General features: G+C 42.4%; 1 protein-coding gene across 1 annotated transcript in view; it reads left to right on the top strand.

Moving 5' to 3' along the window:
- The window catches only part of LOC122679863 (antigen WC1.1-like), a 75,385-nt gene that overhangs the window by 22,384 nt on the left and 36,186 nt on the right, over positions 1 to 16,815 (top strand). The window contains exons 6-9 of the mRNA XM_043880657.1: positions 66 to 380; positions 1,549 to 1,863; positions 4,886 to 4,927; positions 5,015 to 5,329. Of these exons, the coding sequence (XP_043736592.1) occupies positions 66 to 380; positions 1,549 to 1,863; positions 4,886 to 4,927; positions 5,015 to 5,329 (987 nt within the window). The remainder of the gene's footprint in view (positions 1 to 65; positions 381 to 1,548; positions 1,864 to 4,885; positions 4,928 to 5,014; positions 5,330 to 16,815) is intronic.

Here is a 16,815-nt window from a genome sequence, read left to right on the forward strand (position 1 = left end):
GTCCCACAGGACAGAAGACCCTATTCATTCCCCAGGTCCCCATTGTCCCATTTCTCTCTCCTCAGACAGCAGACAGCTCCGCCTGGTGGACGGGGGCGGTCCCTGCGCCGGGAGAGTGGAGATCCTTGAGCAGGGCTCCTGGGGCACCATCTGTGATGACGGCTGGGACCTGGACGATGCCCGCGTGGTGTGCAGGCAGCTGGGCTGTGGAGAAGCCCTCAACGCCACGAGGTCTGCTCACTTCGGGGCAGGATCAGGGCCCATCTGGCTGGACGACCTGAACTGCACAGGAAAGGAGTCCCACGTGTGGAGGTGCCCTTCCCGGGGCTGGGGGCGGCACAACTGCAGACACAAGGAGGACGCGGGGGTCGTCTGCTCAGGTCTGTGCTGCACGCTGTCCACCGGCTACCCAGCTTCTCCGTCCATGGGATTTTCCAGGCCAGAGTACTGGAGTGGGTTGCCACTTCCTTCTCTAGGGGATCTTCCCAAGCCAGGGATCGAACCGGAGTCTCCCGCATTGCGGGCAGATGCTATACCCTCCGAGCCACCAGGAGTGCTGATGGAGGGATGCTAAAAGGACTAGAGTAGGAGGCTTCCTCCCATGGAGCCTGTCTTTGCAGCAGAGCTGAAAACGAGGTGCTTTCACTTCCTCCTGCAGCAACTGAGATTCTGGTCCTTTCTTCTCAGCAGTGTTTCCTGGCAGAGCTGTTTCTTAGTTTCCACATGAAAGCAGGGCTCTCTTCAGTTCCCCGCTGTAGTACAGTCTAAGATCCTGGTGATGATGTAATGACAGCACAGATTTACTCTGTTCAGTTGTGTTTGCTAGGAGTCTGATGAGAGTCTCTGAGGGCTAACATCCTGGTGTCCACAGGGCTGGGTTCTTCCTGGAATCTCTGGGGAGGACTCCTTTCCCAGCCTTTTCTGGTTTCTATGTGGTCTCATTCCTTGGCTTGGAGCCCTCTTTCTTTTTTAAACAGCATTCCCTTCTCTAACCATTCTTCCATGTCTCATCTCCCTCTAAATACAGTCAAAAAGATAATTTCGATTTTCAGATGGTAGGTCTAAGGATGTGATTACACTGGGTTTACTTGGTTAATGCATGATATTGCAGGTTAATCTCACCATTCCAAGATTCTAGTCTTAATAACATCTATAGAGTTCCCTTTGAAATACAAGGGATTCATTTAGGACATGGACATATCTAGGGTTCATTATTCAATCTACCACCTCTTTGTCCACATCACATCCTTTCACACACTGTTTTAGCAGTTTTTGTCAGGAAGCAGGATTCAGCTACCTCTCCCTGTAGGTGCCCAGGTTGGTCTTCCTCTGATGTTCATATCAGTTACATCATTGTGGTAGAAATATTTAGAAAGATAGACACAAATGGACAAAATAGGGTTAAAAGGAGAAACATTTGTCTTGCTACCTTGTAGATATTTCCTCAGCTGAGGTAGGGGTGTGTGGTCACAGTTTCTAGGAGAGAGGAAAACCCAGAGCACTGAGTGCAGGGCTCACTGTGTCCTGTCTTTTCCATTTCCATCTTAGAGTTCCTGGCTCTCAGGATGGTGAGCGAAGACCAGCAGTGTGCTGGGTGGCTGGAAGTTTTCTACAACGGGACCTGGGGCAGTGTCTGCCGCAGCCCCATGGATGAGGTCACCGTGTCCATCATCTGCAGTCAGCTTGGCTGTGGGGACAGTGGAAGTCTCAACACTTCTGTTGGTCTCAGGGAAGGTTCTAGACCCCGCTGGGTAGATGGAATCCAGTGTCGGAAAACTGACACCTCTCTCTGGCAGTGTCCTTCTGATCCTTGGAAATACAGTTCATGCTCTCCAAAGGATGAAGCCTATATCTCGTGTGCAGGTGACTTATGGTCTGTTTCTATGTGTCTGTCCCAACTCTGTAGGACGTTGTTAGTGCAATTCTGTGTTTTCAGATCTACTTGATGGGTTTAAGCTGAGTCTATAAAATGAATTTTGGATCAAGGTTATTTAATTCACATATCTCAATATTGTTTCAATGGGAAAAGTAAAGAAATATGAGCTGACGGCAGTTTATGTGGAAAATACCACAGAGATGAGGTGCAGTGTCCAAGCAAAAAACAACTGGAAACCATGTCACAGGAAGTCTGTAATCAAGCTAATTAGCAGAAATGCCAGAGTAGATGTAGCCTAAGTTTTGACCTGAGGCTTTGAAGGACTTTCCCATGGAAGGAGGAGATTCACCAAAGCTGCTCCAGGGGGCAGGACACTGATGATAAATGGAGAAAGGTTTGGGCTTACCCTCAGTAAAAGTAATGTAAGGAATCTCACCTCTGGGATGATCCCCCAGGAAAAGAACAATACTACCAGGTAAAAGAACACTGGTGGCACAGAGGATGGCCAGTTGTCCTTCCTTCTGTCCCCTTTTGCCTGTCTCTGGGTCTCTTCCTTGAATCAGCCACACTTGCTCCTGTTGGACTTGTAGCCTGCTTGGCACCAGCGAATATATATCCTCTCCACTGGCTTGTTTCATGCTTAGAGAAAGACCAGTTCCTTTCTTTTTCATCTAAATTACAAAGACATTGCCTACTTGTAAGCAAACATCTAACTTGTGAAAAAGATAAATGAACCACTTCCCATGACCACTTGTCCACTTGTATCCTCCTGAAGTAAGCAAGATTAATGGACTGATATATGTCATTTTTCAGATTCCTCCATCATTATATTTATATCCAAACACATGTACCATAAAAGTTTATGTTAATGTTGTATTGTTATTGATTTTTATCAATTAGGATTATATCATACACATTATTGTTAACTTTGCTTTTTATCACTTAAAAACATATCATGAATATTCCTCCAATTTCTCTCTTTGTAAAACAATGACATAATATTTCATTAATGGGAGGTTGGTACTCCAGTTCATATTACCATTTGCCTATTTACTGGTGCATGGGTACGTGCTCAGTTGCTAAGTCCTGTCTGATTCTTTGTGACCCCACTGACTGTAGCCCACCAGTCTCCTCCGTCCATGGGATTTTCCAGGCAAGAATACTGGAGTGGGTTGCCATTTCCTCCTCCAGGTAGTTCTATTGCTTTTAATTTTTTTCTCCACAATGAAGAATTTTATAGTAAGCATTTCATACAAGTATCTCTATATATTGCTGAGTTTATTAGTTAGGATTACACCCCAGTAATATTATTAGATCAAAGGATATACAGGTATTATCACATGTATATAGACACATACAAATATTTTAATAGATATTGTCAAATTACTTAGAAAGTATTGGACTATTATTTTCATATCTAGATAGAAAATGCCAGGATGTTTCAATAACTTGACTATTCAACTAAAGCTATATCATAGAGAAGCTCCAAGATCAATAAACTTGTAAGAGCTCATAAGTCTCATCCTAAAACATTCCAGGTCTAAAATGAGTGACAGTTGCTTTGCTCCTGGTTTCTTTCACCTTCCTTCCTTCCCCTTGTCATTTTCTTACTTCCTTCTTTTGCAGTTTCACAGTGTTTTCCCTTCGTTCAACCTTTTGTTCTCTGCCCCTTTGTCCCCTCATTTCATATATACATACATACACACACACAGACACACACACATACACACACATGCACCATTAGGGCGTACCCTGTATGATATGTTAGGAATTGCCTGAAATCCACAGCTGGGGGTCATGGGGCAATAGATATTTCCAAGACAGAAGCTCACTCCCTTCCTTGCCTTTCTCTCCTCTTCTCTTTTTCCTGTTCCTGTGGAAGGTTGAAGGGATATTAAGCTATAAGACCTTATTTTGATGATAATGTTCTATGATCAAGCACAATGAATTGAGAGGTAGTGAGGTTTCCAGTTCTGTACTTGTAAGCATCCAAAAGAGTTCTTTATATCATTTTTAGAGACATCTTACTGCTTAGGTTAGGATGTTTGATAATATAATATGAAAAGGCTATGCCGGTTCTGATATTTTATGTCAAATACTGTGTATTTGTTGGTTTTCTTGCATTATTTTGATTTTATGTTTATTTTCTTTGTCTTCCATACTTTCATGTGTCTCTTTTGATCCTATGTTTCCTTTTTCCTCAATGCCCTCTTTACAGCTTTTCTCAGTTTATTTACTTGAGTTTTCTGGACACTGACTACTCAGCTATTTGTCTACTTATCTATCTTTCTCTAAATTCTACTTGTTCTGTTCCTTTAAAAAAAAGTGTCCTCTTCCTATAGTAATCTCCTTGCTTGTCCATATATCATACTGAAAAATAGATTAAAAAGTTTAGAATCTATTTAATTTTCCTTTAAAAAGTACATATGTAATATTGAATACAAATCATTTCTGTGAATCTGGACTTATTTTTAAAATATCTCTTTTCTGTTACATCAAAAAATTAATATTAATTTGTATTTCCTGCATTGCGTTACTGGTTAGCAAGAATTCAAAGGGATTCTATTTCACCGGATTTTATTCATCTATTAATCATTAAATAAATATCAAGCCCCATCACAGTATTTAGAGAAAGTTCTCTATACATACATGGTGAATGAATGCATACAATGTGCCAAGATTATCCTAATAGCCAAAAATGAATGACGTATACAAAGTTCTTCCTGTAGGAGAACTTTCCTTCAGATTGTGTCTGTGGGGGTGTGTATGTATTTGCAGATACCTGTGTATGTATTTGTTGTGGGATGTGGCATTTGTTGAGAGTGATAAACAAGTAAAAACATGAAGTAATTTCAGCTGGTGATCAGATGCAGTGAATGTCTCAGTCCAGTAGGTCAGGAGCCTGTGTTTACACCTATAGGTTGGACTGAGCCAAGGACCTTAGATAGTCTTGTTTGGACAGGACCACGCCCAGCTGTCCCTGATCCACTCTTTCCCTGTTGTTTGCAGGAAGAAGACCCAAGAGCTGTCCAGCTGCTGCCCCCTGCACAGGTACGTCAGCCCCGCCCCCTCCCCAGGGCTCCCAGGGGCTCCTTCCTCCCACCAGGGGAGTCACAGGAGGGGCTGCTGCCTTTTCAGACAGAGAGAAGCTCCGGCTCAGGGGAGGAGACAGCGAGTGCTCAGGGCGGGTGGAGGTCTGGCACAGCGGCTCCTGGGGCACCGTGTGCGATGACTCCTGGAGCCTGGCAGAGGCCGAGGTGGTGTGTCAGCAGCTGGGCTGTGGCCCTGCCCTGGAAGCCGTGCGGGCCGCGGCGTTTGGCCCTGGAAACGGGAGCATCTGGCTGGACGAGGTGCGGTGCGGGGGCCGGGAGTCCTCCCTGTGGGACTGTGCTGTGGAGCCCTGGGGGCAGAGCGACTGCAAGCACGAGGAGGATGCTGGTGTGAGGTGCTCTGGTGAGTGAGGGGCTTGGGGTCCGCTCTGGTGAGTGAGGACCAGGTGTGGGGCTAGGACTGAAGGAGGTGGAGCTTGTACCCAGAAGCACTTCTTGGAATAGCCTGCTGCTTTGTGCTCTGGCTCTATGAGAGGCTGCTGTCTGATCTCCTGGGATCTGGGAGATATCACCCTGCCTGTGATGATAGGCATGTATGCTAAGTCGTTTCATCGTATCCGACTCTTGCAAACCCATGAACTGTAGCCCACCAGGCTCCTCTGTCCATGGAATTTTCCAGACAAGACTACTGGAGTCGGTTACCATGCCCTCCTCCAGGGGATCTTCCCAATCCAGGGATTGAACCGGCATCTCTTCTGTTTCCTGCACTGACAGGCAAGTTCTTTACCACTAGCGCCACCTGGAGAGCCTGATGATAGGCATATCCTGTGGCTTTTTCAGGCCAACTTGGTACAAAAATCCATTCTTTTTTTCTTCTTTCCTGGTGAGAGGACAGCGGTTCCTCACACCCGTTGAATTAAGTGGTTCTGCTGGTCTGAGCTGTTTTCAGAGGAGACCCCCGTATTTTCAGTGGTGCTAGTGGTAAAGAACCTGCCTGCCAATGTAAGAGACATAAGAGATGTGGGTTCCATTCCTGGGTCAAGAAAATCCTGTGGAGAAGGAAATGGCAACCTACTCCAGTATTCTTGCCTGGAGAATCCCATGGACAGAGGAGCCTGGTGGGATACAGTTCATGGGGTTGCAAAGACTGAAGCGACTTAGCATGCACTATGTGTCTTTATATTTCTGACAAAATTACCCATTTCAGTACAGAAAAGTTTAATGATCATGTGTTTACAGTCCTGTTAAGCTGTGGCAGCTGGAGTCCTCCAGAGGTTTACCAACTGTCATCCTGTAAAAATCCTCTAGAACCAGAATGAAAAGACACTTGACATAGCTTAGGGAAGGACCTGTGTCGATCACATCTTGGGGTTCAGGTAAACCCATTGTATCTTAATGGTGACTTCATGGCCTTGAAGACTCAGAAGAGGACCAGGATAAGGACAGAGGGGTTCTTCTGAACTTATGAACCTCATAAAACCCGATGGCCCTCTTCTCTCCTCAGGTATCATTTTAGGCTCAGCTCCAGACCCTGGCATCTTCTCCCTTCCCGTGGTTCTCTGCATTATTCTGGGAGCCCTTCTCTTCACAGTCCTCATAATCCTGGGGATTCAGCTATACAGATGGAGAGTAGAGCGCCAAGGTGGGCCTTAGGGATGTTAAATGATATGGAAAGTGGTGGGAAAGGAATTGAATCTGTTGTGATATCAAGAAAGTGCACAAGTATTGGTCTCCATCCTCATTATCTGGCGGAATTCCACCTTTTCTACAGTAGACATCAAGATTTGAAAGAGTTGAATCCTTGGTCCTGGTTCGAATGTAAAATTTTTTAAGAAGTATGACTTCCTGTGTGAACACTGTCGGTGGAAATTGAGTGTGGGATCAAGGTCAGGGTCAGGAAACCTAGCTCTGTTCCATATAGCTAAGAAAGAAGCCTGAGCTGCTCAGAGGGGTTTCCCACGGGTTAACATTGGACAGCACTAAAGGCTTTGTCTATTGGTAAAGGGAATATCTCTAGGGTGAGTCTCTAACTCAAGCCACTTTCCCAGCCTTATCTGCTTTCGAAGATGTAGGTGGTGAAGGCTTGTACCAGGAGATTGATGATCTCATAAAACCAGGGAGGAACGACCTGTTGGACAGCCAAGGTAAATCCCATGCCCTCCCCTCTGCTCATGAGCCGACTGTGTGTTGTTTTCAGCAAATAGAGACCCAACCTCACTAACCTAGCTTCACACAGAGCTTCAAGCCTTCTGTCTACAAGTCTGAAGTCTCAGTATTTCCTCTAAACTATGACAGCAGGCCTCCTACCAGGGGAAAGGTTTCCATTTTTCTGTGATAATTTTCTCCCTACCAGGTAACCTGTCTGATGACTCAGCAACTAAGCTGCCGTATTACACAGGGGACGATGGAGAGGATGGAGACCCTGACGCTGCCCCAGGTAGCAGGTCTTCCCTTGGATGGTGGGGATGCGGAGGAGGAATCTTGTCTGAGGATCTCTTCCTGTGATTAAGATGGGAAGGATCTCTTTTCTCTTGTTCACAACAATGTTTTCCCTCTATTGCCTGCCCTATGGCCTCAGAAATGGAAAAATCAGACCCAGTTCTCTGTATCCACAGTCACTTCTACCCAGTTACAGACTGAGTATGCATCTAATCAGGCTTCCCAGGTGGTGCTAGTGGTAGAGAACCCACCTGCCAATGCAGGAGACTTAAGAGATTCTGGTTTGATCTCCGTGTCAAGAAGATCTCCTGGAGGAGGACATGGCAACCAACTCCAGTAGTCTTGCCCAGAGAATCCACATGAACAGAGGAGCCTGGAAGGCTACAGTCCAAGGGATCACAAGGAGGCAGACAGGATTGAAGCAACTGAGCATGCATGTATCTAACTGAGCATGCATGTATTAAAGATTTTAAGACCATTAGAAAAAAAAAAAGAACATCTGAAACTGATAAACTCAAAATTGTATGGCTAAAGAGAACACTGGAAACTATAGCTGGATCCAGAGCCAGTCTGATATTCTAATCATGTCATGGCTTTTTTTATGTATTGAAACAAAAATATTGCTATTGATAAGCCCTGGAATATATGGAAAGATCAGTGCTGGTACTTATCAATTACCAGAAACTCTTACTTACAAGGAACTGGAGAAAGGAGAATGTCCTCTCTGGGTCTTCTCCAGATAGTAAAGATGGACAACCCCTGGAGGTGGGATCCTAAGGTCAACCAAGGTCTAGAAGGCACTGAAGCATCCTGTGACTGGGATGGTGGGATAGCCTGTCTCTGAGTAACAGATGTCCAGGATCCCCCTCCTACCAGCTCTGGGTCTCCCAGAACTTCAGAGGTCACATGGCTACCTGGGTTCTCCTGGTTCAGATTCATCCTCCCCAGTCACTGATATATGCATAGTATGTGTTACAACTCTGTACCATATGTTTGAAAATAGTACCTGAAACTTTTACAATAGCTTTTATAATAAACTTTTCATAATACCTTTTATTGATGCTTTATGATATGAGAGATAATGTTAGAAAAATATGATTGACCCTGATATATTGGAATAATTAGAAGATTTAAATGACTTCTGAGCACATTAAGATCAAATACGTGCCTTTGACACAAGCTTGGAATATAGAATCTATATTTATAGTTATTTGAACCTCTGCACACACGCAGAGAAACGAGAATGCCTTCCTGGGTCTTCTCCAGATAGTGAAGATGGACAACCCTTGGAGGTGAGATCCTAAGGTCAACCAAGGTCTAGAAGGCACTGAAACCCAGGTGTCCTGTGACTGGGATGGTGGGATATCCTGTCTCTGAGTAACAGATGTCCAGGCTCCCTCTCCCACCAGCTCTGTGTCTCCCAGAGTTTCAGAGAGCACATGGACACCTTGTGCACATACATATACTATGTATGTATACATATATACTATGCATATATAGTGCGTAGTATGTGTTAAAACGCTGTACCATATGCTCAAAAATGGTACCTGAAACTCATAGCATAATAGCTTTTGTTGATGCTTTATGATGAGAGGCCATGTTAGAAAAATATGATTGACCCTGATATATTGGAATAGTTAGAAGGTTTAAATGATTTCTGAGCACACTGAGATCAAATACATGCCTTTGATAGCACTGGAATATGGAGTATATATTTATCATTTATTTGAATATCTGCCTCAGAAGGGGCATCACTTAATCCAACACATACTTTGTTATTCCACCTAAGTTCTTGTCTGTTTTCAGAGCCTCTGGGACAGAACATCAACACTGCAGAAAATGGTTATGATGATGTTGACGAGTTACCTGTTCCCATAAATCCTTTCCTCCCTGGGATGAATGAGAATAACTTTTCCCCAGAGGACAGAGGTGGTGCCAGGTATTCCCAGACAGGTGAGTTGACAGTTCAGTAGTCTGACTTCATCATGGTGGAGAAGATGAGTTTTAACCCACTTCAACAGTCAGTATTTCTTTACTATCAGAATTGGGGTAGCCTCATATACTTAGATGGGCTTTCCAGGTGGCACAGTGAAAAAGACTCTGCCTGCCAATGCAGGAGACAAAAGAGGCTTGGATTTGATCCCTGGGTCAGGAAGATTCCCTGGAGAAGGAAATGGCAACCCACTCCAGTATTCTTGTCAGGAAATAATGTGGACAGTGGAGCCTGGCAGGCTACAGTCCACGGGGTCACAAAGAGTCGAATACAAGTGAACATGCATGCACCACATGTATCAGATATTATCAGCTCTTCCTTATCCCTGGAATATTGGAGCTACTACATCTCTTCTGAGAGAACATACTGTGTTCTCTTGTTCATGTCCATTATCAATTGGATATAGACACACCTGTACACATTGTTACACAGGCTTTGTTCCCATTTTCATCCCCCAAATTGAAATATATATTCTGACAATAAATTTGGGGATTTTTCGAATTGTGAGAATTAATCTGAAATGTTTTTAATGGAGGTATAAATTAAATCTATGAGCTGTAAAGCTTGTTTTGAGAGATCTGTGTAACCAAATGTTTAAAGTTGATTTCTCATTATTAAAGCAGAATCTGCAATAGCCTTAACTAGAGAATTATACAATCTCAGCACTAGAAGGGAACCAAGAGAAAATTTTCTCTCACTGGTTCAATTGCCAGATGAAGAACCTCATTCTCAAGGACTAGGCTTTCTGCTTATATGTGAGGATGTGGTGCCTGGGGAGCAGGAGGTTGTGGAATTTGGTTGAGTTGCCCCCTTCTGACATCTGACAATGGACCCAGAGTGTTCTTATGAAGCTTATCGGTCAGGCTGGTTCTGTTGTTGAGCTGCTGAGAAGACGGCATCTGAGGCACTCTACAGAGGTCTTCTCCTGTCTCCATTCCTTGGGAAATCAGACCCACCGGGTATGGAAGAGGCACGCACATCTCTTTTCCACTCCTTGCCACTATTGGTCCATCTCCTTTCCCTTGCCGAGGTCCAGACAAGACACTGCACGGAGTAGCTGAGTCAGTATGAAGTAGCTCCATCTGGCCTTTTACACAATGCTGGGTGCTCCACCCCCACCTCAGATATATTTTGTGGCCCCTTTTACTATCCTTCCATCAGAGGTTATGTCTTGTCATTTTGTCACCACTAAAACCAGTTTCTCCTTACTGTTTCAGGCATCTCTCTGAAGTCTCTGAGAGAAACTGTCGACTCTGGGGTGGAAGAGAAGGAATCCTCGTTGGTCCTGAGACAAGAAGAGCCTGGATATGATGATGTTGAGCTTAGCACCATGTAGTGCCATTTTTGAAGCAAGAAACTCTTGAAAGACATCTCTGTAATGTTGTTTCTCAAATAAATGAGAATCCTGTCTTCTTTATAACTGCAGTTTTTACACAGAACTATGGTTAAAGGAAATTATTCATAATTTTAAAAAGCTAGATATATTCACTACCACGTTAGAAAATTCAGTCTTTAAAATATGCCCCACTCCCCAATGAAATCTCAATTGAAACTCAGAGTTATCACCTCCCCAGAGACTACACGTTTCCCTTCCTTTAGGTACTGAGAAAGTCATACTTAAATAGCATAAAAGTCTGAAATCTGGCCCTGAAAGTGTTTACTCTTAGAAAAGTAAACTCAGAAGCACATAAGTGAATATTCCAAAATATCCTACTTTCCGTCTACTAAAACCGAGAAGTGAGACTCGTGGTGAATGGGTTGATCAGGTGGAAGGGGAATGGTTGCAGCTCTTCTGATTTTGCTCAAATTTTTATGGAATATTAATCGCAAAAATCTGTTACTGCCCAACACTATCTTTTACTCTAACTGCCTTCTCTTTTTCCTAGTTATTCCATAACATCCTTAATCTTCCCTTTCACCATCAAATTGCACATTCTAATTTTCATAAATCCTCTTGTTCTCCATCCTTTCCCACAAGTATCTGTTTTCTGTTCTACTCTCTGGCTGTTTTTATGGTGACACCCAGTGGTTCTAACCTTCCCATTTGTGATTTTTTTTCAAGTGGCTGTATTAACTTTAAGGACTTCCCAGGTGGTGGTAGTGGTAGAGAACCTGCCTGCCAATGCGACCACTGGGTTAAGAAGATCCCACGGAGAAGGGCAACCCACTCCAGTATTCTTGCCTGGAAAATCCCTTGGACAGAGGAGCCTGGTGGGCTACAGTTCATGAGGTCACAGAGAGTTGGCACTCTCTGCCAACTGAGCAGGCACCTAGGATTAACTTTAAACTTGCCCATCCCAAATCATCCTCACATATTTTTTGGAGTTGTATCAAAAAAGAGAGCTGGCTGACAAGACAGGGCAGGTAAGCTAAACAATGCTCCTTTCATGCTTAAAAAACATTATGACTCATAATTAGTTGTATAGAAAAGTTTCCAAAATTTGTTTTTTTTTTTTCATTCCAGCAGAATCAATGTTCTCACACCCATAGTCTAATCGTACAATTATTTAACTAAGATTTTCTTTACATTTACTGTCTTTTTAAGTTAAGTATTTTCTTTAAAAATGGAACATGTATTACTGCTAAAAATATCCATGAAATAATGGAAAATTTTCTAAACTCCACAAACTATATGTACAGGTATTTTTGCAAAATCCCCATGCAGTAACTTAAGTCAAAATTTGGGAAGCAACAAACCACATTAGGAAGCTTAAAGTCCTTAGCTCAAGTCTCTGATGCTCTATGTTTGGAATTTTACTTTTTATCCTCAGCCTCACTATACCCTTAGAATCATTTCAGGAACAAGCAACATTGACCTAAGCAGCATTCCCTAAACACATCAGATTCTTTTGCAGCTTTGTGCCCTGCATGCATTTCTTCTCTCTGTAATGGTGCTCTTTACTCCCTGGTCCTAACTCTTTTCTCTCATCTCTCCCAATTTTGAGTAAGTTGTTGGGTTTTTTTCTTTTTACTCACATCACTTACCAATACAATACATTAAATTGAATTAGTATACTCATCAGATAATTAATGAGGTAGAATCCTACTGGAGAATAACTAGAAATTATTTATTTTATACTACATAATTAACTAGAGTTTTGGAAAATACCCTGATTCTAGGAAAGATTGAGGGCAAGAGGAGTAGGAGGTGACAGAGGATGAGTTGGTTGGATGGTATCACCGACTCAATGGACAGGAGTTTGAGTATACTCTGAGAGATGGTAAAGGACAGGGAAACCTGACGTGCTAAAGTCCATGGGGTCACTAAGAGTTGGACATGACTAAGTGACTGAACAACAATTAACTAGTTTTGAAAATGAATAAAATTCTCATTCCAACGAATATATCCCTTGGCTTTTTCCACTTATTTTAATAGATGCATGTCTTGAATGAATGCTATCTGATCCTGTTCTCACAATTCCTTTTGCAAGGAATAGTAAAACTAGAGGCAATTCTGTCCCAGTGTGCCTCAAATACAAGGGACAGACAGAAACGACATTCTCTCCAGTTACCCAACACAGAGCTTTTGCTAGTTTCATTCAACCATCAAAGGAGGACTAAGACAAATTCATTAACTGATGAGCCTGATGAGTCTTTTTGCACATCAATCTTTACCTTTCTGTGTATCCTGCTAGAAAACATTGCCTGGATGTCTCCAAGTAGTAACCAAGATTCTGGACCAAATCTGAGTTTTATTCCCTTGGCAAATGTCCTAACCACATTATATAGAAAAGCTACCCAGATTAGAGAAGATTCAGTTCCCACTGAGAAGCAATACAATTGAAAGAGGAGTAAGACCTATTTGCTAAATCAGGATCAGGCTCTCTGCAGCATAATAGCAGCATAAAGCAAAGAGAAACCATTTAATTGTGATCCAGAAGATCCTCTTGCCCTAAAGAGAGTTTGAAAGAATGACTTTGTATCAGCTTCTGTGTGAGGACTCTATTCCTGTCACCATCTCTTCCAACCTAGGTCTAAACCAATACAGGGGTCCCCGTGACAGAGTCAGGTATCCATCTGGGATAATGGAAATCATAGAGACAATTACATCCATTTGCTCTATTTAGATATAAATGCAGAAATACAATTTACAAATGTAAATCAATATTCAAATTAAATAAAAGAAAATGAAGAGGAGATCTGTAAGATGAAATTCTTGCCTCTCTACCCTCTATCAATCAAGAAAATAACCATACAAGAATAAATGTCTAGCAGCTTTCACAAGAGGCTGTAAAAACTATGTGATAGTGTAAAAGAACAGAGGGACTAAAGAGAAAGTAGATTGAGTGTTAATTTAGGTTTCTTATTGAGCACAAATGGGATGATTATTTGTGGTTGCCCAAAAGGCTGAAGTGTAATGGTTTTATGAAGACCTATAAGAACTTCCAGAACTAACACCCAAATAAGATGTCCTTTTCATCATAAGAGTTTAGAATGCAACAGTTGAGGGAGTTCACCAATACTAGGCTTGCCTTACAAGATTGCTGAAAGAAGTTCTTCAAACTAAATGAAGGATGCTAATTACTACATGAAAAAAGTGAAAATGTAAAATAAATTAGTAAATGTAAGTATTTAATTCAGTTCAGAATACTAACACAGTAATATTGCAGTATATTAACCAGTTAGCTCTAGTCTAAAGGAAGTATTAAAAATAACTATAGAGAAAAATATTTTGTTAGTGGATACACAGTATAAAAAGAGGTAAATTCTGACAAAAAAACACAAAGTGGAAGAGATTGCTAAAAAGGTAGAGCTTTTGTATGTGATTGAGATTAATTTGTTATCAGTGTAATATAGACTATTATGTGTATAAGATGTTTTATGTGAGCTTTGTGGCCAAAAAAAAAAATATATAAAAACTTATAGTAGATTCACAAAAGATAAAGAGAGGGAATCAAAGCACACCATTATTCAAAACTATCAGTTCACAATTCTAAGGCTTGTGCAAAACAGTTGAGTTATTTTGCTCTCTAGAGCATCCTTCAAGATTAGCCCAAGAGGACTCTCCTTTCTTGAAGTGAAAGACTAATAAGTTCAGTTCAGTCACTCAGTCATGCCTGACTCTTTGAGACCCCATGAATCACAGCATGCCAGGCCTCTCTGTCCATCACCAACTCCCAGAGTCTACCTAAACCCATGTTCATCCAGTTGGTGATGCCATACAACCATCTCATCCTCTGTCATCCCCTTCTCCTCCTGCCCCCAATCCTTCCCAGTATTAGGGTCTTTTCCAATGTGTCAACTCTTCCCATGAGGTGGCCAAAGTATTGGAGTTTCAGCTTCAACATCAGTCCTTCCAATGAACACCCAGGACTGATCTCCTTTAGGATGGACTGGTTGGATCTCCTTGCAGTCCAAGGGACTCTCAAGAGTCTTCTCCAACACCACAGTTTAAAAGCATCAATTCTTTGGCACTCAGCTTTCTTTATAGTCCAACTCTCACATCCATACATGACCACTGGAAAAACCATAGCCTTGACTAGATGGACCTTTGTTGGCAAAGTAATGTCTCTGCTTTTAAATACATTATCTAGGTTGGTCATAACTATCCTTTCAAGGAGTAAGAGTCTTTTAATTTCATGACTGCAATCACCAATCTGCAGTGATTTTGGAGCCCCCAAAAATAAAGTCTGCCACTGTTTCCACTGTTTCCCACCTATTGCCCATGAAGTGATGGGACCAGATGCCATGATCTTAGTTTTCTGAGTGTTGATCTTTAAGCCAACTTTTTCACTCTCCTCTTTCACTTTCATCAAGGCTTTTTAGTTCCTCTTCAGTTTCTGCCATAAGGGTGGTACCATCTGCATATCTGAGGTTATTGATATTTCTCCTGGCAATCTTGATTCCAGCTTGTGCTTCTTCCGGCCCAGTGTTTCTCTTGATGTACTCTGCATTTAAGTTAAATAAGCAGGGTGACAATATACAGCCTTGACGTACTCCTTTTCTTATTTGGAACCAGTCTGTTGTTCCATGTCCAGTTCTAACTGTTGCTTCCTGACCTGCATACATGTTTCTCAAGAGACAAGTCAGGTGGTCTGGTATTCCTATCTCTTTAGAATTTTCCACAGTTTATTGTGATCCACACAGTCAAAGGCTTTGGCATAGCAAGTCAAGGTTTTTGGCATAGTCAGAAAGACTAATTAAGCTGTTTGTCATTTTAAGCCAAAGACTCTTTCTGTACCTCATCTCCTTCCTTATGTCATACAGACAGTGCAGCTGTGTTTTTTAATTGAAAATTTTCTTCCTGTTATATGCCTGTGTGGTTTCAATTGAAAAACTGCCAAATGATAAATCATATGAATACCCCATCTCCTCTCTTATGTCTGATTAATACTTACTAAGAGGCCACATGTTAGTATGCTGTGGTTTGTCTTGTGTATCCTTAGAGATAGAGATTTGCAGCATTTGTTGTGACATATTTGTTGGTGATAGGCTCCTTCTTTTTGAAAATCAAATTTTGCCCTGCTAATCACTAAAAACATTTGCCTTTAAAGCAAAAATATCAGTTAGCTAAATGATGGCCTCAACAGTAGTTCTTTTTACTTAAGATATTTTCTCTTAAATGCCTAGCACAGGTCCATTCAGTCATTCAATAAACATTAGCTGAACACCTATTAACTTACAGAGAGTGGAAATACAGAGATTATACTCAGATATAGGCCTCACTCCAATCCTGGGCCCTGGCAGGGCCTCAGCAGATGCCTGCAGCCTGTAGGAGCCTTGGGTAGCATGCCCAGACAGGGAAGGATCTGATCAAAATGTAAAGAGAATGTTACAGGCTTTTTGATGTTAAAGGAAGAACATATTTTGCTGCATTCCCAGGGTTCTTAGGTTGGCATGCTTGGTGGCTCAGAGGCTAGAGCGTCTGCCCGCGATGTGGGAAACCTGGGCTCGATCCCTGGGTCAGGAAGAGCCCCTGGAGAAGGAAATGACAACCCACTCCGGTGCTCTTGCTTGGAAAATCCCATGGACACAGAAGCCTGGTAGGCTTCATAGGGTCTCAAAGAGTCAGACACAACTGAGCAACTTCACTTTCCCTTTGGTTGATGTGCAGGCTGGACTCAGCTGCACCAAAGCTCCACATGCAGTAGAGTATCAGTTCAATAAAGTTCAAGTTTAAACAATCACACAGGCTTTGAACTCTATGCCACTCCAGTGACACTAACCTTGGCTTTAAGTGGTTTAAGAATCACCACTCACAAGATCTCAATTGCTCTGGAGTCGGTAATTGTATCAACTCTGAGCAGAGGTAGATTAATCATGAACTCATGAAGCTAGATCGTCACAGCCTCTCCTTGCACCAGCTCCTTCCAAGGCCTGATGGGGGTCCCTAGTGCTGTGCTCACAAGGAAATAGGTTTTTAATGAGCTGCTTTCTTGAGTTGAGGAAAGGAAGCGATTCAGTAAAATTATTTCTTACCTAAAGGCAAAGAGGAGAAGGCAATGGCAACTCACTCC

Source organism: Cervus elaphus, chromosome 22 (genome assembly GCF_910594005.1).
Source record: "Cervus elaphus chromosome 22, mCerEla1.1, whole genome shotgun sequence".
Taxonomy (NCBI): Eukaryota; Metazoa; Chordata; class Mammalia; order Artiodactyla; family Cervidae; genus Cervus; species Cervus elaphus.